General features: G+C 66.1%; 1 protein-coding gene and 1 long non-coding RNA gene across 2 annotated transcripts in view; one reads left to right on the forward strand and one right to left on the reverse strand.

Annotated features, from left to right (window-relative positions):
• KCNT1 (potassium sodium-activated channel subfamily T member 1) overlaps nucleotides 1–27,200 on the forward strand; it is a 67,659-nt gene that overhangs the window by 32,167 nt on the left and 8,292 nt on the right. Inside the window, exons 3-24 of the mRNA XM_073806794.1 lie at nucleotides 4,774–4,853; nucleotides 5,346–5,445; nucleotides 8,892–8,948; nucleotides 10,286–10,334; nucleotides 10,414–10,473; nucleotides 10,639–10,713; nucleotides 10,780–10,863; nucleotides 11,595–11,689; nucleotides 12,602–12,782; nucleotides 15,845–16,009; nucleotides 16,274–16,410; nucleotides 17,312–17,375; nucleotides 17,491–17,599; nucleotides 18,007–18,115; nucleotides 18,886–19,035; nucleotides 19,361–19,599; nucleotides 19,916–20,150; nucleotides 21,283–21,388; nucleotides 22,742–22,914; nucleotides 23,281–23,352; nucleotides 23,456–23,590; nucleotides 23,759–23,870. Coding sequence (XP_073662895.1) covers nucleotides 4,774–4,853; nucleotides 5,346–5,445; nucleotides 8,892–8,948; nucleotides 10,286–10,334; nucleotides 10,414–10,473; nucleotides 10,639–10,713; nucleotides 10,780–10,863; nucleotides 11,595–11,689; nucleotides 12,602–12,782; nucleotides 15,845–16,009; nucleotides 16,274–16,410; nucleotides 17,312–17,375; nucleotides 17,491–17,599; nucleotides 18,007–18,115; nucleotides 18,886–19,035; nucleotides 19,361–19,599; nucleotides 19,916–20,150; nucleotides 21,283–21,388; nucleotides 22,742–22,914; nucleotides 23,281–23,352; nucleotides 23,456–23,590; nucleotides 23,759–23,870 — 2,587 coding nt within the window. The remainder of the gene's footprint in view (nucleotides 1–4,773; nucleotides 4,854–5,345; nucleotides 5,446–8,891; nucleotides 8,949–10,285; nucleotides 10,335–10,413; nucleotides 10,474–10,638; nucleotides 10,714–10,779; nucleotides 10,864–11,594; nucleotides 11,690–12,601; nucleotides 12,783–15,844; nucleotides 16,010–16,273; nucleotides 16,411–17,311; nucleotides 17,376–17,490; nucleotides 17,600–18,006; nucleotides 18,116–18,885; nucleotides 19,036–19,360; nucleotides 19,600–19,915; nucleotides 20,151–21,282; nucleotides 21,389–22,741; nucleotides 22,915–23,280; nucleotides 23,353–23,455; nucleotides 23,591–23,758; nucleotides 23,871–27,200) is intronic.
• On the reverse strand, nucleotides 12,643–17,401 carry LOC141279024 (uncharacterized). The gene is made up of 3 exons (XR_012332764.1): nucleotides 16,268–17,401; nucleotides 15,839–16,003; nucleotides 12,643–12,776 (listed from the first exon to the last, which is right to left on the reverse strand). It is a non-coding gene; the product is annotated as an uncharacterized lncRNA (long non-coding RNA).

The raw sequence follows: 27,200 nt of genomic DNA on the forward strand, positions 1-27,200 counted from the left end.
AGTGGCAGAGGGGAGGCGCATGGCCGTGGGCTGACGTGGGACGGCGGGCGGCCTGTGCCCCAGCCTGTTCCGTGGGAGGAGCTGCAGGAGAGCCTGTGCCCCCGATGCCCCCACAGGCGAGGCTGCAGCTGGGGCAGAGCAGCCCGTCCGCAGCCCGTCCGCCTGAGGGCCCTACCTCCAAACCCAACCCAGCCCGGCTCCTTGCCCGCCCACCCTGGGACCTGCCACTGCCCGGGAGCAGGGCGGGTCACGGGCTCTGCCCGTTCGCAGAGTAGCCGCGGCCTCGGCCTTGGCAGTTGGGCCCCGGCCCTGCTCTTCCATCTCGCCCGGGGCTCCGTGGCCTCCTGCGTGGAGCTCCCGGGCACCTGCTGGAGAGCCACTGGCACACAGCAGTAGACCGGGAAGAAGGCTGCCAGACGTCGGCCCCGTGTGAGTGCAAGGCTGGCACAGCCGGGCAGGTGGGCCTCCCCACAGCCGTGTGCCTGGTGTCCCGCCGGGACCGGCCGCCCGGCCCTGCGTTTGCCGCTTCCCGGCACAGGCCATCTGTGCCAGAGCTCCCTGCCGGGAATCCCTGGAAGGCCACGCCCGCAGCCTGCCGGTCAGCTGCCGGTCAGCAGGGAGAGCTGCAGCCCCTTCTTCCACCTGCCCTCGCCTGGCAGGTCCGGTCCTGGTTGGGGGGGGGTGGAGTTCAAGCTGCTCGGCCGGCACGAGGGGGCGTCCTCTGGGCCACCCCAGCGTGGGCAAGGCCCTGCACACCGCAGTGAACGCAAGCCGAGTGGGGATGGGCCACGGCCGCCTGCTGGGACCTGACTCCTACGCCCCTGAAACTCGGAGACCCAGGGAGTCCAGAGCCCTGTCTCCTCTGACCACTGGGTGACCTGAGGCAGCGTCCAGCCTGGGTGGGCCTCAGTTTCCATGTGTGTAGGGACGGGGCTGGCAGGACCCCTCCGCGAAGCCCTGTGGCCGGGCTTGGGGACATGGCCCTCCAGCTGCCCGGCCTGGACCACCGTCCTCGCCAGCCTGAGAGCTGCTCGCTCCATGGCGGATGGAAGGGAGCAGGGCTCAGGACTGTCCCGGGACAGGGAGTGGGTTTGGCCTGTCCAGTCCTCGGGGCTTATGGCCGAACCGCAGGGGGTACCCCAGGGACCGTCTGGGGCTGGGGCTCTCAGAAGCCTCGGGGCCCCGTGACCAGGCCTGCCCAGTGCCGCAGACCTTCCTGCACCCCGGGCAGCGGGCAGCAGGGGCCCCGCGGTGCGCCCAGGCCTCCCCGCCGGGCGTCCTGCCGAAGGAGCAGGTGAATGCATGCGAGCGGGTGCAGACGGAGTGGACCCCTTGTCTGCCCTCGCCCGGCTCTCGAGCTGTTTGCCGGGCCGTCGCCCTGTGAGCTCGTAGCCGGCTCCTGGCTCTGGACCCCCACGGAGCCCTCCCCCGCTCCCCAGAGCAGCTTCCTGTGGGCCTGGGCACCGGCTCCACCATGGGGCCGCCACAGGGCCTCAAGCCACAGCTGGTGGCCGGCAGCCATACACGTGGGTCTATGGCACGGGCCGTCTCTCCTGGGTGATGTGAGTGGTGGGTGTGGACCAAAGTCAGGCTCAGAGCAGGTCCAGCCCCGATCGCTCGCACCGAGCTGGTGGGCGCCGGGCCCCGGCCACGGGCGTGGCCGTCTCTCACTTCATCCTCTCTCTGAAAACCAACACCTACCTGGACTTTACGAGGGAGGACCTGAGGCACAGAGAGGACCGTGTTAACTTCTCCACGGTCGCGGCAGCCCTGCCAGGCTCCCTCCGGATGCCCGTGGCAGCCGCCCGAGCCCCAGGTGAGGCGGCCGAGGCTCAGACAGGTGGGGCCACCTGTCTGAGTGGGAGGGGCGGGGCTCTGCCAGGCCAGACGGTCCGTGACCCCGGCGTGGCCGCATCCCCCAGCAACTTGCGGAGCCAAGAGCACATCCTGCAGCTGAATCACACCCGTTGCACCCGCACTTCAGAGTAAATGGGAAGCTTGTAACTTACTTTCTGTGGTGGGAGAAGCGGGCAGCCACAGCTCGTGAAAAATTAAAAGCGGACGCGGCTCCATGGATTTCCCCGGGCACCCAGGCTTGACCTCCCGGGGCCGAGTCTTCGCCGGGCTCCGCCGCCCCCCACCCCTTTCTCTCCTCCCGCGTGGAGAGCGCCCGGGGCCGGGGGGGCCTGTGCAGATGGGTGTCCACAGCCGCCCGGGCAGGGGGCTGACGGGTTCCATGTCTGAGGCGTGACCAGTCCTGGTTGGCAGTCCTGACCCCTGGGCCTGGGCGGGGACTTGCGGGGGCCGCCGTGAGAGGCATGCGGGCTGGGGGCGTGGTGCACAGGGGGGGCAGGTCCCCGGGAGGCTGAGGAGGAAGGAGGGAGACTCGGCCACCAGCCACGCGCACCCGCCACGTGGGCCGAGCTGGACCTTGCTGGCCAGATGAGGGCCAGGAAGGGGGTACCCAAGTGGAGGGGCACAAGGGCTGGGGACCCCTCCTTGAGGCTTCTCTGTGCAGGGCAGGACGGTGGGGGAGTGTTCCCTCGGGACACATGGGCACCGCCGAGGGGCGTCTGCCCCCTGACTTGGCCCAGGCCCAGCCTGGCTTGTCTGAGTTGCTCCTTCAGAGAGAAGGCATTTGACCAACTCCCCAGAGGGACCCTCGGATTCCCGTGACCCGGCTCTGGGTAGCACCTGCAGAGGAGGTTGGGGTTCAGGTCCAGTGGGGCATGCTGGGGTGCAGTGTACAGTGGATGCGTTGGGGTACAGTAGGGTATCCTGGGGTGTAGCGTGCAGTGGGGTACACAGATATACTGGAGTACAGTGGGTGTACCAAGGTACAGCGTATGCTGAGATGTGCTGGGGTGCAGTGTACGCCGGGTGCACTGGGGTACAGTGGTGTGCACGGGGCTATACTGGGACATGAGGAGCGTGCTGAGCTGCTGCGTACAGTGGGTGCGCTAGGAGCAGTGGGGTACGCAGAGATGTGCTGGGGTACAGTGGGTGCGCTAGGTGCAGTGGGGTACGCAGAGATGTGCTGGAGTACGGTGGGTATATTGGGATGTTGTGTGCAGTGGGGTGCGTTGGGTACAGTGTGCAGTGGGGTGTCCTGGGGTGCTGACCGCCCTGCACCAGGACCTGAGAGTGGGGAAGGGCCCACGCCACCAGCTCCTCCCCCTGGGCCCTTCTTGGGCCTTTGACCAGTGGGGGCCGCTGTGGTCAGGCCAGGGCCCCCGACCTGGCAAAGGTCAGGGAGGTGCTGGGGCTCTGCCCCAGTCCCCTCCCGTGGGCCCATCACCAGGGGAGGTCCAGACGGCTGCTGCCAACACCAGGTATCACACACTATGCCTAGAACAGGCTTGAGGAAACACTTCTTGGAGATGCTGGGGCAGCCAGCCGCGGGCAGAGCAGCGCCATTGAACTTTCAAGGTGACAGCGGCATGAATTTCTGCATCGATAGGAGCTGGAGCCTGGTCAGAGGGGGAGAACGTTCACAGCCCTCCACCCTGGTGGACGACGACAGGGAGGTAGGGGTGGGGAGCAGGGACCTGGGCCAGTGTGCGCCTCACCTCTGCCTGTGGACCACTGTCCTGCATCCCATCTGCTCAACCGCCACCTCCTACATGCAGCCCTCCAGGGTGCCTCTGGGTAGCACTACTCTGCCTTCAGGGTGCTCAGTCCCTCTGCCTCCTGTGTCACGGTCTTCACACAGAGTGTGCCTGAGCAGCTGCCTCACCTGGACAGTCTTATCGCACCCACACAACATCCCTGAGGGTGGCGGGGCCGCCTCTACCTGACATCTGGGTGAGGGGAGGCACAGGGCATGGCATCTGGACCAGGCGTTTCCGGGCTCTTGGTGCCTCTGTCTGGTCAGGGGGTGAGGACTGGCCACAGTGATGCCCATGGGCTGGTTGTGGGGTCCTGACCTGCCAGTGGGGCAGATGCAGCTTGGAACGGAGGCCGTGTGGCAGATGCCAGGTGCTAACCCAGAGCAAGGCAGCCCCGCCCCAGGGCCCCCACCCGGCAAGGGAGAAGCGGGGCTGGACCATTCCCACCGCGGGAACCTGGCTACAGGGTCGTTGTCGTGCTGTCAACACTGGAGTTTCCGTTATGGTGGAACGTTAAGCCCTCGCCTAGCCAGCATGCCGGCCACAGCGGGCTCGCGGCCGAGGCGGGGGCAGCGGCCCGTGGCCTCCGGGTCCCACGTTACCCTAGTGACGAGACGGGCCATCCCCACCCCCTGCCTCCTCGTTCGACAGCAAAATCCTGCCAGTCCGTGTGGTCTGTTCCCAGGATGCTGGGAGCCCGGGTAGGGGCTCAGGGCATCTGGGGGTCATCCAGGGAGGGGGCCCACTGCCAGCCTGTTTGCCTCGACCATCCCGCGGGCTGCAGCGAGTCTCCAGGCTCAACCACCAGGGGCCTCCAGATAAAGCAGCTGACCATTGGCTTCTAGAACATTCTATACTAATGATACGGCATGTTTTGAGCCAAGGGCCACACAGGCCACATGTAATCCTCGTGGCCGCCGTGACAGCCCAGGCTGGGGGCCTGTGAGCATACGCCTCTGCGGGGCCTGGAGGTCCCTGGGCACTGAGAAGGCGGCAGCCGGTGGGCAGGTCCGCTGGGGGCACGTGGGGATGTGGCAACCAGGGCCTTCTGTCCGAGGTGGCAGCGCTGACCCTGCTCTGGCAGCGGGGAGGGGCCCGCCGTGTGGGGGGCTTTGGGCTGCAGCCCCCGCTGGCCCCGGGCCCACTCTTCCTGCCCGCCCCCCAGGGTCCAGGTGGAGTTCTACGTCAACGAGAACACCTTCAAGGAGAGACTTAAGCTGTTCTTCATCAAAAACCAAAGATCCAGTGAGTGGGGCCTTCAGGGTGGGGGGCAGGGCGGTGGGAGTGCCCCTCACCTCCGGCCCGCACCACGTTCCACCCTGTGGGGACCCGCCGCCCCTGGCAGCCGGGTGGCACCGTCTCAGCCCCTTCACCCCGAGGGGCTCCCTGGCCCCTCCGTGTGGCCCCACCCTCCCGCTGCGGGTACCTTCCACCTGCATCCCAGCAGGAGCTTGGCCCCCTGGGATGCAAGATGGGGTGCGGAGGTGCCCGTGGGTCCTGGTCCGTCAGTCTGTCCATTGCTCCCCTCACCCCCCCCCACCGGTGACACCAGCCCCGGGAGCCCTCTGTACCACATCCGTGAGGCGGGACAGGGTGAAGCCTCTCAGAGGCCGGCCCAGCAGAGCCACCCCGTCAGTGCTGGCGGGGCAGCCGGTGCGGAGGCCCAGGTGCAGAGGGCGGAGTGCGGGCTGGGACGCCGGCCCGTCCGGAGCCCTGACCACCGTCCCGCCCCCACAGGCCTGAGGATCCGGCTGCTGAACTTCTCCCTGAAGCTGCTGACCTGCCTACTCTACATTGTCCGCGTCCTGCTGGACGACCCGGCCCTGGGGATCGGATGGTGGGTGACCTGCGGGCCCGGGGCTGGGCCTTCCTGTGGGCCCTCTGCCGTTACAGAGGCCGATGGGGTCCGCACAGGGGTCCGTGCCCGGCGCCCTGTGCCCAGGGCCTTGGGGAGTCCTTCCTTCCCCCATGGGCCCCCACCCAGTACCCCTCCCCAACAGAGCCGTGGCCAGGATGCCACCCTCAGGCTCCAGCTGACCCGCCGGCTCAGCACGGGCAGAAGGGTGTCCTTGTCGTGGACGACGGCTGCGTTTGCAGCCACACCCGGACCTGGACAGAGCTCTCCTTGGGGGTCTGGGATGCCCCCTCCCTGCTCGCCCAGGGGTGCGCTGGGGGGTCTCAGCAAGGGGCTCTGGGTCGCTCAGCAGCTCCTGCTGGGCAGGCAGGGGTGCCAGGCCTCGGTGCAGGGAGGACGTGAGTCTCGCGGTGCAGGGCAGGGGTGTGCCTCTTTCTTGGGGCTCCACCCGGTTCCCCTTGCCCCTCCCAGCCCACCTCCCCATCTGCTCCGGGAGCCTCTCTGGACTCCCTCGTACCCAGATGTGGGGTTCTGGAAGGTTCTGGAACGGTACTGCTTCCCTCTTTTGCTCTGTCTGGGGGTCTCCCCAGCTTTCTCTCCTGTCTCTGGTTGAGAGTTTCACCTCTGCTCTTGTGTTTTCTGATTTCTGAGAACGCTTCATCTCCAAGCGCCGCTCCCCCTGCAGGCGCCCTGCCATCAGCACTTCGGGTTTGTCTGAACCGCTTTCCTTTCTTACAGTTCCCCCTTCTGCTCAGTCTCTGCTCCCCCGAGCTCACGCTGAAGGGACTTCCTCAAGCGTCTGGCCACTCACACTAAGGTTGGGCTCTCGGAGGCCGAGGGCCCTGTGGTCAGGGTGTGTGGCCAGTTGGTCACCACCGTCCCCTGGGTCTGCCTGGCTCCTCAGGGCAGATCCTTCCCCTCTTCCCTGCAGGGTAAGGCCTGGCCCCTGGGCTCCTGCCCGCTGAGCTGGGAAGGAGGCCAGGGTCAAAGTTCACAGTGCAAGCTTGTAGTTACCTCCCCGCCACGTGCAGCGGGGTGGGTTCCCCAGGCCAGACCCTCACCCACTCCTGAGAACGGACCTCCTGTCTTCATCAGGAGTGCAGGAGGACAAATCCCACCGTGGTGGTTTGAGAAGGAAACCGGGGTTCTGACTCTCCAAGCACTTTCCTGGGTTCATCCCACCTTCTCCCACACCCAGAGGCGTCTGGGACATGTGGCTTTACATTCCCACAGGGACCGGCTCTGTTGTATTCATCGCACAGCACCTGGCACATGACGGGTGGGTGGGAGAGCGAATGGATGGGTGGGGGGGGGCTGGTAGATGTATGCGTGGGATGGATGGACAGGTGGGTGGATGGATGGAGGGATGAAGAGATGGATGGATAATGGATGACTGGGTGGACGGATGAGTGGATAGAAGGAGGATGGATGGGTGGGTGGGTGGATAGAAAGGTGGATGGCGGATGAGAGGGTGTATGTGTGGATGATGTAAGGACGCTGGATGGATGGGTGGATAGATGGCGGGTGGATGGGTGGGTGGATAAATGAGTGGATAGAAGGTGGATGGTGGATGAGAGAAGGGTGTATGGGTGGGTGATGTAAGGATGGTGGATGGATGTGTGGGTGGCTGGATGGGAGGGTGGCTGGGAGGGTGGCTGGATGGGAGGGTGGCTGGGAGGGTGGCTGGATGGGAGGGTGGCTGGATGGCGGGTGGCTGGATGGGAGGGTGGCTGGCTGGCTGGATGGATGGATGTGTGGGTGGACGGATAGGAGGGTGGCTGGCTGGCTGGATGGACAGATGTGTGGGTGGACGGATGGGAGGGTGGCTGGATGGGAGGGTGGCTGGATGGAGGGTGGCTGGATGGAGGGTGGCTGGATGGAGGGTGGCTGGATGGGAGGGTGGATGGATGTGTGGGTGGACGGATGGGAGGGTGGCTGGCTGGCTGGATGGACAGATGTGTGGGTGGACGGATGGGAGGGTGGCTGGATGGGAGGGTGGCTGGATGGGAGGGTGGAGGGTGGATGGATGGGAGGGTGGATGGATGGATGGATGGATGTGTGGGTGGCTGGATGGGAGGGTGGATGGATGGGAGGGTGGCTGGATGGAGGGTGGCTGGATGGGAGGGTGGCTGGCTGGCTGGATGGATGGATGTGTGGGTGGCTGGATGGGAGGGTGGATGGATGGATGGATGGATGTGTGGGTAGACGGATGGGAGGGTGGCTGGATGGATGTGTGGGTGGATGGATGTGTGGGTGGACGGATGGGAGGGTGGCTGGATGGAGGGTGGACGGATGGGAGGGTGGCTGGATGGAGGGTGGCTGGATGGAGGGTGGCTGGCTGGCTGGCTGGCTGGATGTGTGGGTGGCTGGATGGATGTGTGGCTGGATGGAGGGTGGCTGGATGGAGGCTGGCTGGATGGAGGCTGGCTGGATGGAGGCTGGCTGGATGGATGTGTGGCTGGCTGGCTGGCTGGATGGATGGAGGGTGGCTGGATGGAGGGCGGCTGGCTGGCTGGATGGATGGATGTGTGGGTGGACGGATGGGAGGGTGGACGGATGGAGGGTGGCTGGATGGGAGGGTGGCTGGATGTGTGGGTGGCTGGATGGAGGGTGGACGGATGGAGGGTGGCTGGATGGAGGGTGGCTGGATGGGTGGATAGATGGATGGATGGATGGATGGATGGATGGATGGATGGCTGGATGGAGGGCGGCTGGATGGAGGGCGGCGGGATGGAGGGGGGCTGGCGGCCGCTGTGGGCATTGAGTTTGCAACCACAGGCTCAGGCTTAGGAGGAAGTGCGTCAGTTGAGAAAAAAGGAGGAGGGAGCTGCCCGTCACCATGGGGCTCTGAGAGCGAGGTCCTGTTGGCCAGTGACCCTGGCTTTGCTTGTAATCTGGGGCAGAACTAGCGCGTCTGCCAGGCCCCGCCACCCTCCCAGTGGGCATCCAGGTGGCGTGGGGAGGCTTGTCCTCGGGAGTGACTCAGGGACCTGCGTCTCGGAGCCGGCACCACGGGGCAGGAGCTCGGCTCTTCTGCGTGTCTCGCGCACATCGCCCGGCCTTGTTTCGGCAGCTCTGGCCTCCAGGAGGCCCTGAGTGCTGCAGGGTCCGTCGCTGGCCACGCGCAGCCCTTTCTCTGCTGGCAGCCCGGGTGGAATCCCCACTCCCTCCTGGGCTCACCTCTTGTGTTCTCCTCACCCGGCCTGCCCCTCATCCGTCAGAGAGCCTCCGAGAGCGTCTGCAGGGTGCGAGCAGCTGCCTGTCCCCCAGGTGTTAGAATACAGACGCCTGTCTGAGTTGTGGGGGCCCTGGTTGGGGAGAGTGTGCCCCCCATACGCCCTAGGCCCGTGGCAACCCTGGGAAGGGTCTGGTCCCTTCGGGGGCGGTGCTGGGAGGGGCCGTGGCCGGCCAGCTCCGTCTCTCCACAGCTGGGGCTGCCCGAAGCAGAATTACACCTTCAACGAGTCGTCCTCCGAGATCAATTGGTGAGTTTGCCACCCAGCTCCCACTCAGAGGCCCAGGGCCGGGTCGGGTGGACAGAGGGTGACACTGCCCAGCCCCCCAGGATAGATGCCCAGCCGCAGCCCGTGACCCTCCTGGGACCCCCGGGCCCTGGCCAAGCAGCGGGCAGTGGCGGGATGGCCCCTCAGCGTACAGCCCCTGAGGCCCGGGAGCAATCTAAGAGTGACAGCAGGGTCAGCAGCAGCCGGCCTGGCCCAGCCCTCACGGACCGTGGGTGGGAGGAGAGATGCAGTGAGGACCTGCCGGAGGGTCGATCGCTGCCTCTGCAACTCACGGCCCTTTAGCCAAAGAGAGCAGGCGCCCAGTCGGGCAGGGGGAAGTGACGCCAGAGCGGCGGGGCGCCCGGTCCACAGGCCAGCATGTGTCCCAGGGCCTTGGCCGCCTTCTTGATGGAAGCTTCTCCCTCCCAGCCTCCCCAAACCCAGAGCCCCCCTTTGGCCTTAGCCTGCACCTACGCCCCTCCCCTGGCACCCCCGGCCCAGCCTCGCAGAGCAGTCCTGGTACTTGGCGGCAGCAGGACCCAACGTACCAGACCTTGAGCACTGTGTCCCCAGCTCCGCAGCTTCTCCCGCTCTGGCCCGGTCGCCCTGTCCCTGGAAGGCACGCACAGCTGGGGTGGAAGGGACACGCCAGCCCCTCCCTTCACACCCGGCCCTGGAAGCCTCTCCTTTCTGGGCCTGTGCCTCGGAGTGGCGGCCAGGGCAGCTCCTGAGCCCGGGCCCAGCTCTCGTCCAAGCAGCCCTGAAGGCCCGGGGATTTCAGAGTCTGTGTCCCTCGGCCGAGGAAACAACAGCCCAACGCCTCCACTGCGGCGGGGGCCCTCCCACCCCACAGGGGCCCACGGGGGTCAGGGCCTTGGCCGTCTGGGGTCTGGCTCTGCACTGAGCACGGCCACCCGACCCCTCCTGCTGGTCTCGCCGCAGCCTTTGTCCTGGGGCTGCGTCTGGGCAGGGACACCCCCACCCAAGTCACTCCCCTCCCCTGCTGGGTTATGGACGAGGACCTGAGGTCGGAAACCGGGGAGCGTGATGGCCAGCACCCCTGCCCCTGCGGGGACGGGCGTAGGAGCCTGTCCCCGGGAGCCCAGACGAGAAGGGGAGGCCACCTGGGCCAGCTGCGGACTCTGAGCCCACGGCCGGTCCCCAGGGCAGCCCGCTTAGGCCCTGGCCTCACAGGCCCCGCCCTGGGGCCCCCTTTCCCCGGGCACCTCCCCTTCCCTCCTGCCCTCGGCCCCTCCGTCCAGCTCAAGCAGCAGCCTGCGGTCAGTAGAGGCCCAGGGCTCACCTCCCTCTCTCCCCAGGGCCCCCATCCTGTGGGTGGAGAGGAAGACGGCTCTGTGGGCCACTCAGGTGAGTGGAGGCAGCACGGCTCTGGGGGGCCCTGCCTGCCCCGGCCCCGCTCAGAGGCTCCGGCCCCTCCCCACCCCAGGTCACCGTGGCCGCCGTCAGCTTCCTGGAGACCACGCTCCTCACTTACCTCAGCTACAAAGTAAGTGCCCCCAGGCCTGGCCCTGCCCTCCCCCCGCACCCCTCCCCCGCACCCCTCCCCCACCCCTCCCCCCCGCACCCCTCCCCCCCACGCCCCTCCCCACACACCCCTCCCTGGCCCCCTCCCCGCCCACCTGCTCTGAAGCCCACCCCCCTGGCTCCCCAGGGCAACATCTGGGAGCAGATCTTCCGCGTGGCCTTCATCCTGGAGATGATCAACACGCTGCCCTTCATCATCACGGTGGGTGAGCCGCCAGCTGGGGAAGGGGCCGCCGAGCCCGCGCCCCCTGACCTGTCTCCTCCGCAGATATTCTGGCCGCCGCTGCGGAACCTGTTCATCCCGGTGTTTCTGAACTGCTGGCTGGCCAAGCACGCCCTGGAGAACATGATTGTGAGCCGCGGGCCGGGCAGCTCTGGGCAGGGTGGGCTCCCCCCTGCCCCGCCCCTCCCCTCCCGCTTCACCTCTGCGAGGCCCCCAGGACCCCAGGGCACAGCTCGCCATGCCCTGGCCCTGTGGGGAACTGGCCAGCTTCCTTTGGTGCCCAGGAGGCCGGGCTGACCGGTGGACAGACGTGTCTCTGTCACCACGAGATGCCCTCACACCTCCTTCCTGACCAGCCGGAGCCCCAGCCCTGATGCCCCGGGAGAGTCACCCAGGCCTGTCCCTGCCCCTGGAATCGTGGCTGGAGGAGGGAGAGGGTGAAAGTGCAAGTGAGCGCAGGCGGGGCCCCGAGACACGGGGCCACGGCAGACCCTGTGCTGAGGTCTGAGCGAGGCCCCTGTCAGCAGGCGGCGCAACGACTGTTTTCTCCCAGGGTGCCCCTCCCCAGCCCAGGCTCCCTCGGCTCACCTCCATCCCCACTGCAAAGTGAGGTGACGGCGCTGAGGTCACGGCCTCTGGCCTGCGCCCCAGGTCCTCCCCTGGCATGGCAGAGGCTGGACGGGGAGGCCGAGCGCTGAGGTCAGGTGGAGCCGCCCCCCCCCCCCCCGCACCGTTCATTCATTCTCGTGCATCTGGGACGTACGGGGTGGGGTGGGGGGTGGGGGTGGGGGTGGGGGTGGGGGTGGGCCCTGGGCTCCGACCAGTCCCTGTTCTGCCCCTGATAGCGCCACTTCCCGCAGAACGACTTCCACCGAGCCATCCTGCGCACCCAGTCGGCCATGTTCAACCAGGTCCTCATCCTCTTCTGCACCCTGCTGTGCCTGGTCTTCACGGGGTGAGTCCCTGCCAGGCGGCCGCGTCGCCCAGCCCTCGCATCCGAGAAGCCGGGATGAAGGACCAGAGGCAGCTCGGAGCTCCGGTTCCTAGGCCAGAGCTGCCGAGTCTGGCTCCTCTAGGGCCCGGAGAGACGTGGTGGAGGAGGGCACTGGCTGGGGGGACGGGGGGGACCCTCGGCTCGAGGTCCAGCCGAGAATAAGGTCTGGGAGCAGCCTGGGGGCTGGAGCAGAGAGCACGCCCCCCCCGGCACGTGCCTGTGCCCTGGGCGAGGACGCGGGCAGGTCCCAAGGCCGTGTGCCTCCCCCCCCCCATGCCCCCCGACACACGCAGACGCACACTCCAGCGGAGCGGGGCGGGGTGTCCGCGGGGCAGGAAGCACCGGGATGGTCCAGCCTGCCCCCTCCCCGCAGCCAGCGCGTCCACCCTGGGGAGGGCCCCAGCACCGCTGTGTGCCGCGCCACGGTGTATGTGGGGACGGGCCACGGGGCCACGGCGGGGGAAGGACTGTCCAGCTCTAGCTGGGCAGGGGGCTGGGCGTGCCCCGCGCCGTCTGACCTCCTGGGGGAGGACGAACTCCGAGGTGGGTGGCAGGTAGGGGCTCGCAGCCTGGGCGGCCCCATCCACCTCCTCTGACCCCAGGCCCACGCTGAACCCACGCAGCGCTGTGTCTGCGCTCCCGTCCAATTTTCCAGGGGCCTCAAAGGCACCTCGGGGCAGGAAAGGAAGGCCCGGGGGGATGCGTTGGGTGTGCCAGCCCCACAGGCCAGGGTCGGGAAGCGCAGAGCTGGACCCGGGCCCAGGCTGGGGCGCCGTGTCGGCGACAGCTGACGTGCTGTCGCGGGCAGGCCCAGCCTTGCCCCAGGCGCCAGGCCGGCCAAGGCCCTGCCGCCACCCCCATCCCCGGTTCCAGGACCTGCGGCATCCAGCACCTGGAGCGTGCGGGCGGCAACCTGTCCCTGCTGACGTCCTTCTACTTCTGCATCGTCACCTTCTCCACCGTGGGCTACGGAGACGTGACGCCCAAGATCTGGCCGTCCCAGCTACTGGTGGCCATCATGATCTGCGTGGCCCTCGTGGTGCTCCCGCTGCAGGTGTGAGCCCTGCCCGGCGGGGCCGAGAGGGGCGAGGAGGGGCGCCAGTCCTGGGAGGGGCCGCAAGGCCAAGACCCCGACGGGGACACGTGGGGCCTGCCGGGGCCTCCTGGGGGCCTGTGGCTAGCGAGGCCCGCAGCCGTCAGGACAGTGGGGGGGGCGTGCTCAGACGGCTCCCCCGGTCCCGTGCGGAGTGTGGAGCGCGGGGGGCTGCCAGGGTGTCCCGCGGGCTGGGACAGGAGTCCTTAGCCGGGGCAGCGGCAGCAGCTGTCAGGACCCCGTGGGGCACCGCTGCTTCCCGTCGCCTGTCAGCAAGGCCAGTCTGCCGGCTGAGCCAGCCGTGTTTAGATACGACGGGTAGAGGCCTGGAGAGGGGGCCGGTGGCTGCAGGCGCCCCCAGCCCTCCAGAGGGCAGGAGAAGGCCCAGGGGACGGAGCAGGATGGACTGGGGGAAGCCAGACCCCACGGGGGACACTCAGGATTTGGAGGGACGGGGCAGGGGAGGTGCCTAACTGTGGCTGCAATGGGGGCCAGTCCACCCCCGGGGTCCTCTGCTGACCCTGAGCTCAACTCCCCACCCCCGCCCTGCGGCTCGGAGCCCCCAGCCCCAGCTGACACCCCCCCTTCCCTGCTTTCCCCCTGGTCCGGAGCACAGCCCACCCCCTCCAGGAAGGCCAGCTGCATGCGAGGGACACCCGTGGGCCAAGAGCCCTAAACAGAGGTCTCACCCCCATCCCCGCGCTCGCCGGAACTTGCCTTCCTGGACCTGGTTCAGCAGTGGCCTCCTCCCTGGCCTCCACCTGAAGCCCCGTCCTCCCCCCATTCCCCCCGCCCCCGGCAGGGCCCCCGCAGGCCACAGAGCACCTCAAGGTGGGCCGTCCACTTTCCCGGGGCCCTGGCTGCTTGTAGAATCCATGTTCACATCTTATTATATTTTTATACAATCATGTTTTTCTAAATCGTATTTTTAATATTTTAGATATCTAAATTTATATATGTTAATTACTTTTTGTTATAAGTTAAGTTGCATTTTTAGTTATATAGTTATGAACATCATTATTTGTTTTATGTTTTTAATTCTAATTAATCATATTTCTTTAAGTTTAATTTTATATTTTTACATTACTACCCGGAACCTTTTCAAGCCTGGCAAGTCTGTCCCACTCAGAAGCTACATCAGGAGAGAGAGGGGACGATCTCCCCTCCCCGGGGCAGGTTGTGGGGCTGGGGGCTGTCCCCCGTGTGTGTGCCCCCCGTGAGTGCACAGAGGGGTTGTGTGTGGTTTCAAGTAAACGGTGCCAGGTAAGCTGGCTCCCGCCCCCTGGCATCCTGGACGCCTCCGCAAGGCTGTGCCCTTGTCCCACGGCTGCGGAGCTTCTGTTCCTGCGGTGCTCTGGCCCCCACGCTCCTGGCGGGTGCAGGGGCCGCTCAGGGCTGGTGTTTACATCCCATCACCCAGGCCAGGCTGGTGCCCAAGCCCCAAGGAGAGGGAGGCCGCAGGGCCCGGCATCGGAGGCACACACCGTCCTCCAGGGCTAGTGGAAGGTCAGGACCCGCGAGACTGAGTAATCTGTTGTCAGTGATGGAAAGGGACGGTCTCGGTTACCGTCCTTCGTTCTTTCTTTAACCACGTTCACCAGTTAGCGCCCTTAGAGACGGTGACAGCGGAATGCCCACCTGTAGATGTTCCTTGCAGAGTAACAGTGACGACAGCTGACAGCATCCTCCCCGCTCAGGGCTGAGTTTCACACATCAGCGCGGTGCTTCCTGCAGCTGCCGGAACAGAGCACCCCACAAATGGGGGGGTGGGGGCTTACACAACAGAAATTTACTCTCTCACAGGCCAGAGCCAGAGTCTGAGACCGAGGTGTCAGCAGGGCTGGTCCTGGAGGCTTGAGGGGAGGCTCTGCTTCCGCGTCTCCAGCTTCTGGTGGCGCCATGGTCCTTGGCGCCCTGGGGCTTGTGGCCGCCTCCCTCTCAGCTCTGCCTCCGTCTCCACGTGGCTTATTCCTGCACCTCTGTGTCCTCTCGTTAGGGGACACCGGCCACTGGAGGTAGGGCCCACCTTAATCCAGTCTGAGCTCATCTTAACTCATTACATCCTCAAAGACCCTATTTCCAAATAAGGTCACGTTCAGAAGGCCACACCTGTGACATGGGAGGCTTGAATCCAGGTGTCTGCCGTCAGAGCCCCAGTCCTGCACAGGCCTCAGGGATCACCCTGGGGTCTCCGGCCCTTCCCACTAGGGCCCAGTCCTGTGCTTCAAGGCCACAGGGCCTTGTCACTGGAGCCTAGTAGGTGCTCAATAAATTCAATGAGCTGATCTCCCCTTAGCAAGATACAGCGTGTCACCCAGAGCAGGTGAGAACCAGAGGGTGTGGCTGCTGCCATTCATTTAAAATTGTGTGGAAAAAAATGAACGACCTCAGTGCTTTCACGGGGTCTGTCTGTCACCCAGACGGGAAGTCAGACAGTAGCGGCAGGTCCTGGGCAGGTCAGCACCCCGGTCAGCTCCGTGGAGCCTGGAGTCCCCTCACCGCCAGCCCACCTTTATAGATGTGTCACTGTCCTACTTACAAAGGGCTCTCAACACCCAAAGCTCACAGCCAGGAGGTGTGGGCCAGGGTGGACGGCACCCCCAGACGGCAGCCTCCAATCAGCCACACCCTTGACCTGGGCTCAGAACCGTGGTACTCAAAGTGCTCCTTCCATGCCGGGCACCTGGGTCCCTCATTCTAGGCCTGAGGCTTTTCTCAGACACGTTTCCAGGTTTCTCCAAAACGTGTCTCAGGTGCTGACGGAGACCCAAGGGGCTCAGTTACCTGGATGCTCGGAGCGTATACTTCGGCACCCACTAACGGTCGCTTGGCCTCCTGGGGCTGGGAGCTGGACCTGCCACGTCTCTCACTACCCCACACACTGGCGGGACCGTCCACTCTGCCCCCACCTGGCCCCTTGAGCGACCTGTGCCGCAAACTTTGCCTGTGGTCTTCCGAGACGTGGTCGGGACGCAGCTCCCGGAGCCCCAGGCCTCCTGGAGTTCACACGCTCTTACCTGCAGTTTGAGGAGCTCGTCTACCTGTGGATGGAGCGGCAGAAGTCGGGGGGCAACTACAGCCGCCACCGGGCCCAGACGGAGAAGCACGTGATCCTGTGTGTCAGTTCCCTCAAGATCGACCTGCTCATGGACTTTCTGAATGAGTTCTACGCCCACCCCCGGCTGCAGGTGAGGCCCCGCCCACGGCCCCACCCCACCCCAGTGCCCCCTGAGCTCCCTGGGCCTGGGTTTCCCTGCCTGTGCAGTGGAGCCCCGGTGGTCTCCCACACTGTGGGGGTGGGTCTGTGGGGTCCTGCCTTTCCCTCCTGCCAGATGCACCATCACAGAGAAGGCTGGGGCTCCTGAGAGGCGACTGGTGTGGAAACACTAGGAAGGAGGGTGGGCCGGAGCCGAGCAAGCCTGCCAGCAGGGCTGACGCCCTCCTACCTGCAGGACTACTACGTCGTCATCCTGTGCCCCACCGAGATGGACATCCAGGTGCGCAGGGTCCTGCAGATCCCCCTGTGGTCCCAGCGGGTCATCTATCTCCAGGGCTCCGCGCTCAAGGACCAGGACCTCATGCGGGCCAAGTGAGCGCCGGCGGGGGTGAGGGTGCGGTACCGCGCCGGCCGCACGGGCAGGCCAGGGAGGGGCCCTCAGGCGGGCGGCAGCTCCCTCTCTGTGCCTGTCACCCACCCGGGCGGGCCAGGCCCCCCGCTGACCCCGGCAGAGCCGCCTGGGCGAGCCCACCAGCCTCCTCCCACCTGCCCGGCTGTTCATCTGGGGGCCTGGGGGCAGCTGCCGCTCTGAGTCAGGTGGGAAGCCGAGGCTGTGGGCAGGTTTTCTCCTGAAGACGAGGTGACAGGGTGACTTGAGGTAAGGAGGCTGAGTTGTGAATGGAACTTTCCAGAATCTGCTGCAGCACACAGACACCCCGGAGGCTCCCCCATCACCCGTCAGGATTTTATTCCAGAGCCTGACGTAACCTTCGAGGTGAAATGTGGGTTGTGTGGAGGCCAAGGAAGCAGGAGGCCCGGCAGCCGGGGCCCCCCCCACGCCTACCTTCTGAGCCTCGGGCCCCACAGGCTCGCCCAGGAATCAAGGCCCCAGACAGGGACAAGTTGGGGTGCCAGGTGACGGGGTGGGAGCCGCCAGGCCCCCCAGCCCTGGGGCGTGGACAGTGTCTCAGCCACCCTTTGTGCAGCCAGGGGCTCTGGGGGCATGAGGGGAGCAGAACGGGTCATCCACAGGCCTCGGGCAGCCTGTCCCGGGAGAGGACGGGCCAGCAGGCAGGGTCCAGCCTCTCTGCCACCAAGTGGGCCCTTCATTCCGTGCCCCAGCCCCACCCCGGGTCAGCAGGGGCCCATCCTCAGCCCATCCAGGGCTCCTAAGAGTGAGCTGGGGTCTCAACAAGGCCCAGCTCTTCCCCTGACGGCCGAGACGGGAGCACCACGGACGGCCCTGGTGGTGCTCAGACCCGGTGCTTTGCAGGATGGACAACGGGGAGGCCTGCTTTATCCTCAGCAGCCGGAACGAGGTGGACCGCACCGCAGCGGTGAGCGCCCCCACCACCTGCTCGCAGGCCCCGGGGGGGGGGGGGCGCCTGGGGGCAGAGCCCCTCCCCCAGGCTGCTGCTGCCCGTCAGCACCGACGTGGCCTCCCTGCCTCAGGACCACCAGACCATTCTGCGCGCCTGGGCTGTGAAGGACTTTGCCCCCAACTGCCCTCTCTACGTCCAGATCCTCAAGCCTGAGAACAAGTTTCACGTCAAGTTTGCAGGTATGTTTGGCCCGGAGGGGGGCGCCTGTGTGCTCACGGGCAAGCGTGTGGGGTGCGGGATAGAGGCAGAGCCCATGCAGGTTCTGCACCTGGGCCTGGGGGCCAGGGCGGGCAGAAGCAGTGTCTGACGAGCACCTCTGTGGGCGTGCCCGAGCTGGGCGCCTGTGCCGAAGGCCTGTGCTGGACACCTGGGGGACCAATGAACAGGCCCCCCCGCCCCCAGCCCTGGAGCTCTCGGTCAAGCCCGGAGACAAGCACAGGAGAACCGAGACGATGAACAGGCTCCCAGGGGCAGGGCACTGGATGGCGCTGAGCAGGGCGGGGAGGGGTTCTGGGGGTGCTGGGCAAGGGGGCGTGTGCCGTGGGGCAGCAAGAGCCTGTGGTGGCCCTGGCGCTCCTGCCCGCAGAGCACGTGGTGTGTGAGGAGGAATGCAAGTACGCCATGCTGGCCCTGAGCTGCATCTGCCCGGCCACGCCCACCCTCATCACGCTGCTGGTGCACACGTCCCGAGGCCAGTGAGTGCTGCCCCCAGGGCTGCGCGGCCGGCGAGACGGGGGCTGCTGGGGGAGCGGGAGGCGTTGAGGAGACCTGTGATGGGAGGGGCCGAGGCCTGGGGAAACGACCGCCGTGGACCCAGCTGAGGAAGCGGTCGCTGCCTCGCCGAGCGAGGGGTCGCAGCTGGGGGCGGCCTGGGGGCTGCTGGGAATTGCAGGCGGGGCCCGCCGCGGAGCAGAGGGCCGTAGCGGGGGCAGCAGGAGAGCCCTGGGATCTAGGCACGGCGACGGGTCCGGCGGGGCTTGGTTTGTAAGAGAAGACGCGTTTGGTGTTTGGCACCTGGGCTGGGGTCCCAGGCAGAGCCTGAGGCGAGGGGCTGCCCTGGGACAGAGGAGGGGCACCATCTTCTCTCTGGGAAAAACAGGCTGGGGTGTGGGGGGCCCCGACGGGTGGCCTCGGCTCCTTGTGGGGCCTGGGCGGCCCTGGGGGAGGGACCAGGCAGGGGAAGAGGACGTGGCCCGGGGTTCCTGGGAGGACACAGGCCGCAGAGGCCAGTCTTGACTCTGAAATATTTTGACACTCCTAAAAATCAGACCATTGTGTTTACAGCTTTTTAAAACTGGCCAAGGACCCATCAGGCCACCCAGGTCTAGTCTCAGCCAGACGGGGAGGGGCTGGGGTCAGGGGTCACGCTGGCTTCCACCCACACCGGCAGAAGCCACATTTGGGGGGCACCATAGCCCAGCTGGGCGGGGGCGGCCGTGGGGGTGACACCGTCCCCACGCCCCAGGGAAGGCCAGGACTCACCGGAGCAGTGGCAGCGCATGTACGGACGCTGCTCGGGCAACGAGGTCTACCACATCCGCATGGGGGACAGCAAGTTCTTCCGCGAGTACGAGGGCAAGAGCTTCACCTACGCTGCCTTCCATGCGCACAAGAAGTACGTCCCCCCACCCGGTCCAGGCCAGGGTGGGAGGAGTGCGGGGCGGGGTCCGGAGGCTGAAATGGGCGTGGCCCGTGCCCGCTGCAGGGTGGGCCAGCGGCGCCTCAGGGTCAGAGTCACGCCCACTCAGCCGTGAGACCCGCACGGGGTCGGGGTCTCTCTCTCTCTCCCCCCCCCACCCCCCGAGGCTGCCCTCGGTGGGTCTTTGCGTCGAGTGGGAAGGCATCCCGACACCCGTGAGCGCAGGGCTGCACCGTCAGCCCCCAAGGAGCCCAGGAGGGGTAGCTTTGGGCCCCATCGAGCCCCCGCCCTGTCCGCTCAGGTACGGCGTGTGTCTCATCGGCCTGAAGCGGGAGGAGAGTAAGAGTATCCTGCTGAACCCGGGGCCCCGGCACATCCTGGCCGCCTCCGACACCTGCTTCTACATCAACATCACCAAGGAGGAGAACTCGGCCTTCATCTTCAAGCAGGAGGAAAAGCAGAAGAAGAAGGGCTTCGTGGGGCAGGGGCTGTACGAGGGGTCGTCCCGCCTGCCCGTGCACAGCATCATCGCCTCCATGGGTGAGGCCGAGTCCAGCTCCCCGCGGGGCGGGAGGGGCGGGCGGGGGACCCACCCGGGAGACCCAGGTGCTCAGGCCCGCAGCGTAACCCTGGGCAAGTCCCGCCTCTCTGGCCTCAGTTTGCACATCTGTCCCGTGGGGGCATCCTGCCTTCCTGTGGGGACCTGTGTCGGCATCGATGTCCAAGTGCCCGCCCGGGTGAGACTGCCCTGCGTCAAGGGTCACTGGGAGCCTCTGTCCACCTTCACTCCGGGAACCCCTGTCCCCGGGACAGACAGGGGAGGGACTTCCAGCCAAGTTCAGCCGCTCTGTTCCAGGGACAGTGGCCATGGACCTCCAGAACACGGAGTGCCAGCCAGCACAGAGCGGCGGAGGCAGTGGGGGCAGCAAGCTGGCACTCCCCACGGAGAACGGCTCGGGCAGCCGGCGGCCCAGCATCGCACCCGTGCTGGAGGTGGCCGACAGCTCGACCCTGCTGCCCTGCGACCTGCTGAGTGACCAGTCGGAGGACGAGACGACGCCGTCGGACGAGGAGGGGCTGTCTGTGGTGGAGTGAGTGCCGCCGGGGCTGAAGGGGGAACAGAAGGCTTCCACGGGAGAGGGGAGGGGCAGCGTGTGAGTACCCGGCGCCCAGGAAGAGGTGGGCCAGCGGCGCCGGTCCTGGGTCTGCCCCACGCTCTGAACAAGGCTTCCAAACGGCTTCCCCGGAGACCTTGTTTGGCAAGTGGAATCTTCTGGGGACCCAGCTCGTGGACAGGAAGGCCAGGCAGTGCCCGCCTTCACCTCTCATCCTCCCCTATCACAACCTGGGCGGCCAGGCCTCAGTGCCACGGCCCGCTTGGCAGGGTGGCTGCCCTCTGAGCGTGGTCTGCAGAGGTCACAGACAGGGGAGCCCGGGGTGAGATGCCGTCCGGGCGTGGAGGCCACTGGCCCATCCTGAGCCGTCATGCTGCCCTGGGTTTGGGCCCAGGTCTTCCTCTGAGATTATGAGACAGAAGAGACCCCATTGTGTCCCCAGGTCTTGGCCACCTGGCCTCGTCCGGGACAGACAGGCGGTGCCTGACCCCAGGGCCACGGCCAGCTGCCGGCCTGCACGGCCAATGCTTCCCAGCCGGGCTGTCACTGCAGCCACTCTCTGCTCCAGCCTTTGCTCCGTGGTGGAGTAATCGTGCTTTAAACACAGGCTGCCGGGGACCGGCTCTGAGATCGGGGGGCCTGGCAGGGCCCCTGCACACCTGGGGCAGGTGGCGGGCTGGCCTCGGATGCCACGTCCCTTAAGCCAACCGGAGGTGGAGCGGGAGGCCAGCCCCTCTTCAGGCGGCCTGGGGGGACAACCACGGCAGGGTAACCACCGCGTGTGTGTGCGCGGGGCGCCGTGGGGACGGCGGGGGGAGTACAGCCTGTGGGGCGACCAGCCTGGCCCAGGGGAGCCAGTGGAGCGGGGACCACGGGCCAGCGTCTGCCCCGGCGTTGGGGTGCTGGGGGCACCAGGGGGTGATGGGCCGTCAGAGCCCCTTAAGGTTCTTTCGTGGCCTGTGTAAGCTCGTGTGTGTGTGCGCGTGTACGTGCGCGCGTTGCATGCAATCTTACCTGGCCCGGTCAGGTCTGCAGGGGTCTGGCACCCCACCCCCATGTGGCAGCCTAGGGCCCGAGGCCAGGCTGAGGCTCCTCTCTCTCCCCCCAGGTACGTGAAGGGCTACCCCCCCAACTCGCCCTACATTGGCAGCTCCCCTACCCTGTGCCACCTCCTGCCCGTGAAAGCCCCCTTCTGCTGCCTGCGGCTGGACAAGGTAGGTCACGGCAAAGTTGGGGAAGTGGCAAGGACGCGCCGAGGACGTCCTGGACCCTGTCTGCCCTCCCCGACGTCTCTGTCTGTTGTAGAGGCGTGTTCTCTCCCTCCTGTATCCACGTGCGCTTGCTGAAGCGAGGGTGCCCCTCTCGTAACCACCGTCCACTCACCACAACCGGCCTGGCCTGCAGCCCACACCCCACTGGCCCTGGTTGTCCCAGGAGCCCTCGCTGCCCTTCCCGGCCAGAGCCACAGCTTGTCCCCCTCCATCTGGACGCTCCCTGCCCCTTCCCCTCCCCAGGGTCTCTGGGCCTCCGTGTTTTGGGTTTGGTGGCGCATCCCTGGCGGGGGGCGGGGCAGGGCGGGGTGGGGGCTGGACCCCCCAGAGGTGCCGCATCCTCCTAGAGGCCTCCCCGTGATGCTGCCTTAGAGCACGGGGTGCGGGTGCCTCGCGCACCCAGTCTCTGCTGGAGGAGCTACTGTTCTGCCTTTGCAGTTAGGACGTCATTTGTGGGGAGACACGTGGGGACCAGGTACATAAGCCGGCCTTGACTGAGCTCCCCCGACGCATTTCCGCCACAGCCGATGGTTCGCTGATTCCACTTCCTTCTGTGTTTATGTCAGCTTTTCACTGGGAGAAAGTGTTTCCCCTTTCTTAGCCATTTGTGTACATCAGTGTGGCCTCACTTTTTCACTCAGAGGGTAAACAGTTGGTCATTACTGCTACATCGGCATTCCATATGGATCACGCTGGTTTTGACACGTGGACTTCTGCTGGTCGGGCTGGCCTCCCGGTCCTTCCAACATGTCCCCTCATCTTTGAACACGTCCATGCCTTTGAACCCACGGTGCCCCCACCCCCACCCCCCGCGTCTTGTTTTTGCCTTGCTCCAGTCCTGGAACCAACTGCTCCTCCAAGAAACCCGATTCCTTTTAGTGGAAACCACGTTTAGAAATAAGGTCTGGGCACTTGGTGTGCTCACTGCTGCTTTGTATCTGAGTCTCTCCACGCAGAGAGCTAGAAAGTGTGTGTACACACGAGCACACACGACCAAATGTGTACACGCATGCACACACGACAGAACGTGTACACACACGACCAAATTTGTGCACACACAGCTCATCTGTCCGTACCTGCACCTGCTAAGACCATGTGCTCGCAGATACCTCCCTTCCCTCCCGGACGTGACCTCTCCCACGGTGGCCCCAGCGCACACTCTGCTCTGTGTGGCGGGCTGGTGGCCTGCAGCCCCGTGAGGCCAGGTGGCTGGCGACCGGGTGCCATTTGGCCGAGGACCCCAGCACGGCACCCTGGCTCCCTCCCCGGTGGTTGATCGCGGCGTCTCCCCCGCAGGGCTGCAAGCACAACAGCTACGAGGATGCCAAGGCCTACGGCTTCAAGAACAGGCTGATCATCGTGTCGGCGGAGACGGCGGGCAACGGGCTGTACAACTTCATCGTGCCGCTCCGCGCCTACTACCGGCCCCGCAGAGAGCTCAACCCCATCGTGCTGCTGCTGGACAACAGGTGAGGGGCACAGGCGCCCCAGACCTTCGGGAGGCAGGGGGGCTGCCCCGGCCCTCGGCACTGCTCCGTCGTCCTCCCGCAGGGCTTCTCCCGGCCCTACTGGGTCCCCACGACCATGAGCCCCCAGGGGCCAACCTCCAGCACTGCTACCCCCAGAGGCCGGGGTCCAGCCTCGGCTGTCCTGGACCCTGGGGCCTCGGTTTCCCCGCGGGTACGATAAAGAGCAGCCCCATTGGCCGCTAAAGGCCCCCCTGGTCCCGCACGCTGCGGTCCCAGGGCCCCTGCTCGCCCAGGTCAGGGCTGGGCTGGCCGTGGGGGCTGGCGGCAGGGCAGGGTGGGCGCCTCCAGGACCTGCTGTGTCCACAGGCCTGACCACCACTTCCTGGAGGCCATCTGCTGCTTCCCCATGGTCTACTACATGGAGGGCTCCGTGGACAAGTAAGAGCCGCTCCGCAGGAGGGCCCCGCCCTCTCCCCTCCTCCCCGCGCGGCCAGGGCGGAGTGGGAGGGAGCAGGACACACCCCCGCCCGTCTCCCCGCAGCCTGGACAGCCTGCTGCAGTGCGGCATCATCTACGCCGACAACCTGGTGGTGGTGGACAAGGAGAGCACCATGAGCGCCAAGGAGGACTACATGGCCGACGCAAAGACCATCGTCAACGTGCAGACCATGTTCCGGTGCGGCGCGCGGCCCGCCCTGAGCCCCGCCCACGTCTGCGACCAGCCCCGCCCTGAGCCCCGCCCACGTCCGCGACCAGCCCCGCCCTGAGCCCCCGCCCACGTCCGCGACCAGCCCCACCCTGAGCCCCCGCCCAAGTCCGTGACCGGGACCCGCCCCCCGCCCAGGCTCTTTCCCAGCCTCAGCATCACCACGGAGCTCACCCACCCGTCCAACATGCGGTTCATGCAGTTCCGCGCCAAGGACAGCTACTCTCTGGCTCTTTCCAGGCTGGAGAAGGTGAGCAGCCCCGCCCAACCTGCCGAGCTGAGGGCTTCAGGCCCTGCGCCACAACCTGGAGGGGGGGGGCGACTGGGGCCATGGGAGGCCTGGGTGCCTGCCCTCCTCCGGCCAGGGGGCTCAGAGACCTGGGCTCAGCCCCAGCGCGAGGCTCTCGAGTGTGCAGGCCGGAGACCTCAGGGTCATCGGCCAGGAGCGGACATTGTCCCCCTAACGTCGGGCCTGGCCCGGCCTTGTGTGAGGCAGAGGTTGCCCGTCACGCCAGGAATTACTAGCCCAGGTGATACCAGCCCCGACACCATGCCCAAACCTGAATCGTGTCCATTCTGTCAACTGCCCAGCAGGGACGTGCTCGTCCCGGTACAGTCAGGGTGGGGGATAAGGGGGCGCAACTTGCCTCAGGTCACACAGCAGTGCGGTGGGACAGCTGAAGTCAGCTCCAGGAAGGGCATCAGCTGGGCCCAGGTGTGGAGCCCAGGGACACGGGTGGCGCGGGCCTGGTGGTGCTGCCCTGGCACGTTTGTGGGCCCCAGGCCGCTGCCCGGGTCAGTGCAGCACTACCTTCCACCAAGGGGCAGGGCCGTGCTCAGGCTGCCTTGGGTGAAACCAGGAAGCAGGTGGGCTGCCACGGAGGAGACCCTGGCCGCTGCGGTTGGGAGCAGTGACCATTCCCTGGGAGCCTGGGCTGAGGTCCTCGTCAGGGGACGGCTTGCACTTGCGTGGCTGACCCTGTGCCACACCGGGGAGGACCCCCGAATGGCCGCTCCCCCAGGCCAGGCCTGGCCACCGACAGCAGACAGAGGGACAGCATGGGAGCTCTGAACCCGGACAGACAACAGAAGTGAGTTCCCGTGGTGGCCCTGGAGCTCCTTGGATGGCACCTGGGGGCCTCAGTCAGCGGCCCGGGAGCTCGGGCCATCCTGCTCTTGGAGGAGGCTTGGCCTGCACCCCACACGATGGCCCAGTGGACGCCCCTAAACGCCCCCTTGCAGTGCCCTGTGAGCTGAGCCTGCCTCCACTCAAGGCTGAGCCGTGGGCTTTGGAAGTCGGCCTCAGCAGCCCCAGCTAGACTGTATCCAGGCGCTCGGGCCAGTCTGATCCAAGCACGGGCAGGGGTGACCAGCACAGAACTGGGGTCAAGGCTGATACCCTGGTGCTGGCCCTCACTTGCCGCCTTCCCTCGAGCAAACCCAGTTCCCCACAGGCCTTGCACCCGGACCTGTTCCGGAGGTGGGCGTGAAGTAGGTCCGTCAGCAAACACGCGGCAAACGTCCTCCCACTCCCCTTTCCTTGCACGGCAGACATCTCAAATCCACCTCCCACCCCCTCTCTCTGTGGCAGGCATCACCACTTGATAGCACCTGCCTCTGCAGCATTGTCTCCAGGGGCAGGGGCGGGCGGCCCACTCCCCACCCCGTGGGTGCACGCTGGGGAGCCCAGTCCTGTCGTTTGTGATCTGGAGAAAAGTCAGGAAGTGAGCACGTGTGACCGTGGGCAGCTGCAGCCTTGGGCGCTTGCCGGCTGAGGTCCACGTGGGGCGGGGCCGAGGATGGGGCGGGCGGGTGGGCAGAGCCACGTGATGCCACCCAGTCTCTGGAGACGGAGCTGGCGCGCCCACCCCGCAGAGAGAGGATCCCGCGGAGGATGGGGAGGGAAGATGGGATCGCGCTGTACATAGAACCTGCCTGAGACAAGTCCTGTTTAATGAGTAGAAACTGAAGGAACACTGGAAACACTTCCGGCGTTCAGATCAACGTGCTTCCAAGAGGTCGCGCTGGCACTGGGGGGTGATTCAGGCGTAGAGGGTGGCGTCCGTGTCTCCCTGGAGGTTGTTCTCAGGAAGATCTCCCAGAGTCGGGGTTCCCCACCGCATCCCAGGACGCAGGCTCCCAGTGGCGTCATTGTTCTAACAGTCTCAGCGCCTGTGACAGTGACCTCGGCCAGGAGCCCGTTCAGACTGGCCCCTCTTCGGCAGGGCCCCGGATGCCCGTCCAGTCCTGCTCCTGCTTCCCTCTGGCCACGTGGTTCTCAGGAGGGCTCGTCCCCCTGTGTTCCCACGTTTCGCTGTCGCGTGCAACCTCGGAGCTCGGGCTAAAGCCCCTGGACCCTCCGTGGCCGCTACAGAGTGGACAGCGTGAAACCAGGGCCCTCGTTCAGAAAGCAGGAAAGTCCTGTGAAGCCACTAAAACGTCAGGCCTCTTCCTTCCTCCTCGGTCTCCCGACCCATCCTGGTTCTCTTCTTCTCAAACCGTTCGTTTTTCTGAGTGAAGGGAAACTGACAACTTTAACGATTTCGGGAATCTCTCCGTTTGTCCTCATAACGTGCGACCTGGGCTCAGAATGACACCGTGGGACGCAGCCTGGAGTGACCACGCCACGCGGCTCTGGATCTGCGGCTCTTATGTGATAGCGCACTGTTTTCCTCCTGGATGCCCGCGTGCCGTGCAGCACGCCCTTGGGCTCCCTGCTGGTGGGGAGGGACAGAGGCGAGGCCTCCTTCCCCGGGCGTCTGTCTGCCCTGCCGTCCAACCTTACAGCAAGGAGGCTGCCGAGGCGAAGTGCAGCCTCAGAAGGGCCACGAGAGGGCTCTTGGTGGTCTATGCGGCCCACCTTCTGTCTGAAGCGTGTTCTGGTCCAGCAGGAAGGACAGTCTCCCGGGCTCAGAGCCACCTCTCAGCCATAGGCCGACCTGGTGCGGCGGGGACAACGCCCCCAAAAGCCCCTGCCCTAGCCCCGGAACCAGCACAGGGTGGAGAGGACGATTCCATGAAGAATCCTGAGATGGAGGGGGCCCTGGTTCACCCAGGGCCCACACGCCATCACCAGGGGTCTTGCAAGAGGGAGGCCGGAGGTCAGCATGGAGGTGGAGGAAGGGCCAGAGGTCAGGGACGTGGTCAGCCTCTGGAAACGGCGAGAGGGAAAGGGTCGTCCTCTGGGGCCGCCGGCTGGAGCACGGCACCGTGATGCCTGATTCCAGCCCCTGAAGTCTGTTCGGACTTGGAACATCCAAAACCGACAGAGTAAACGCGTGTGGTTTTGAGCTTTGGGGTTTGTGGTCGTCCGTTCCGCGGCCACGGGAGCCGCACACAGTGGGTCTAAGGGACCCGCGTGGAGCCTCGCGACGCCATGCACGCAGCACAGGCAGACACGTCTGTCTCTGCTCACGCACGTGCCCTCCCGTCCTGTCAGTTTCGCTCATGGACTCGTGCTCCGGGGTGAAATTACTGTAAGGGTTAGGGTTCCGCGATGGCAACGGCAGGGCGTTAAACCAAGTCCAGGCTCCCGTTTCTTCCCAGCAGAGCCCCGAACCCTTACCCCCGCCTCTGGCCC

The sequence above is a fragment of the Tursiops truncatus genome, chromosome 6 (assembly GCF_011762595.2).
Source record: "Tursiops truncatus isolate mTurTru1 chromosome 6, mTurTru1.mat.Y, whole genome shotgun sequence".
Lineage (NCBI taxonomy): Eukaryota > Metazoa > Chordata > Mammalia > Artiodactyla > Delphinidae > Tursiops > Tursiops truncatus.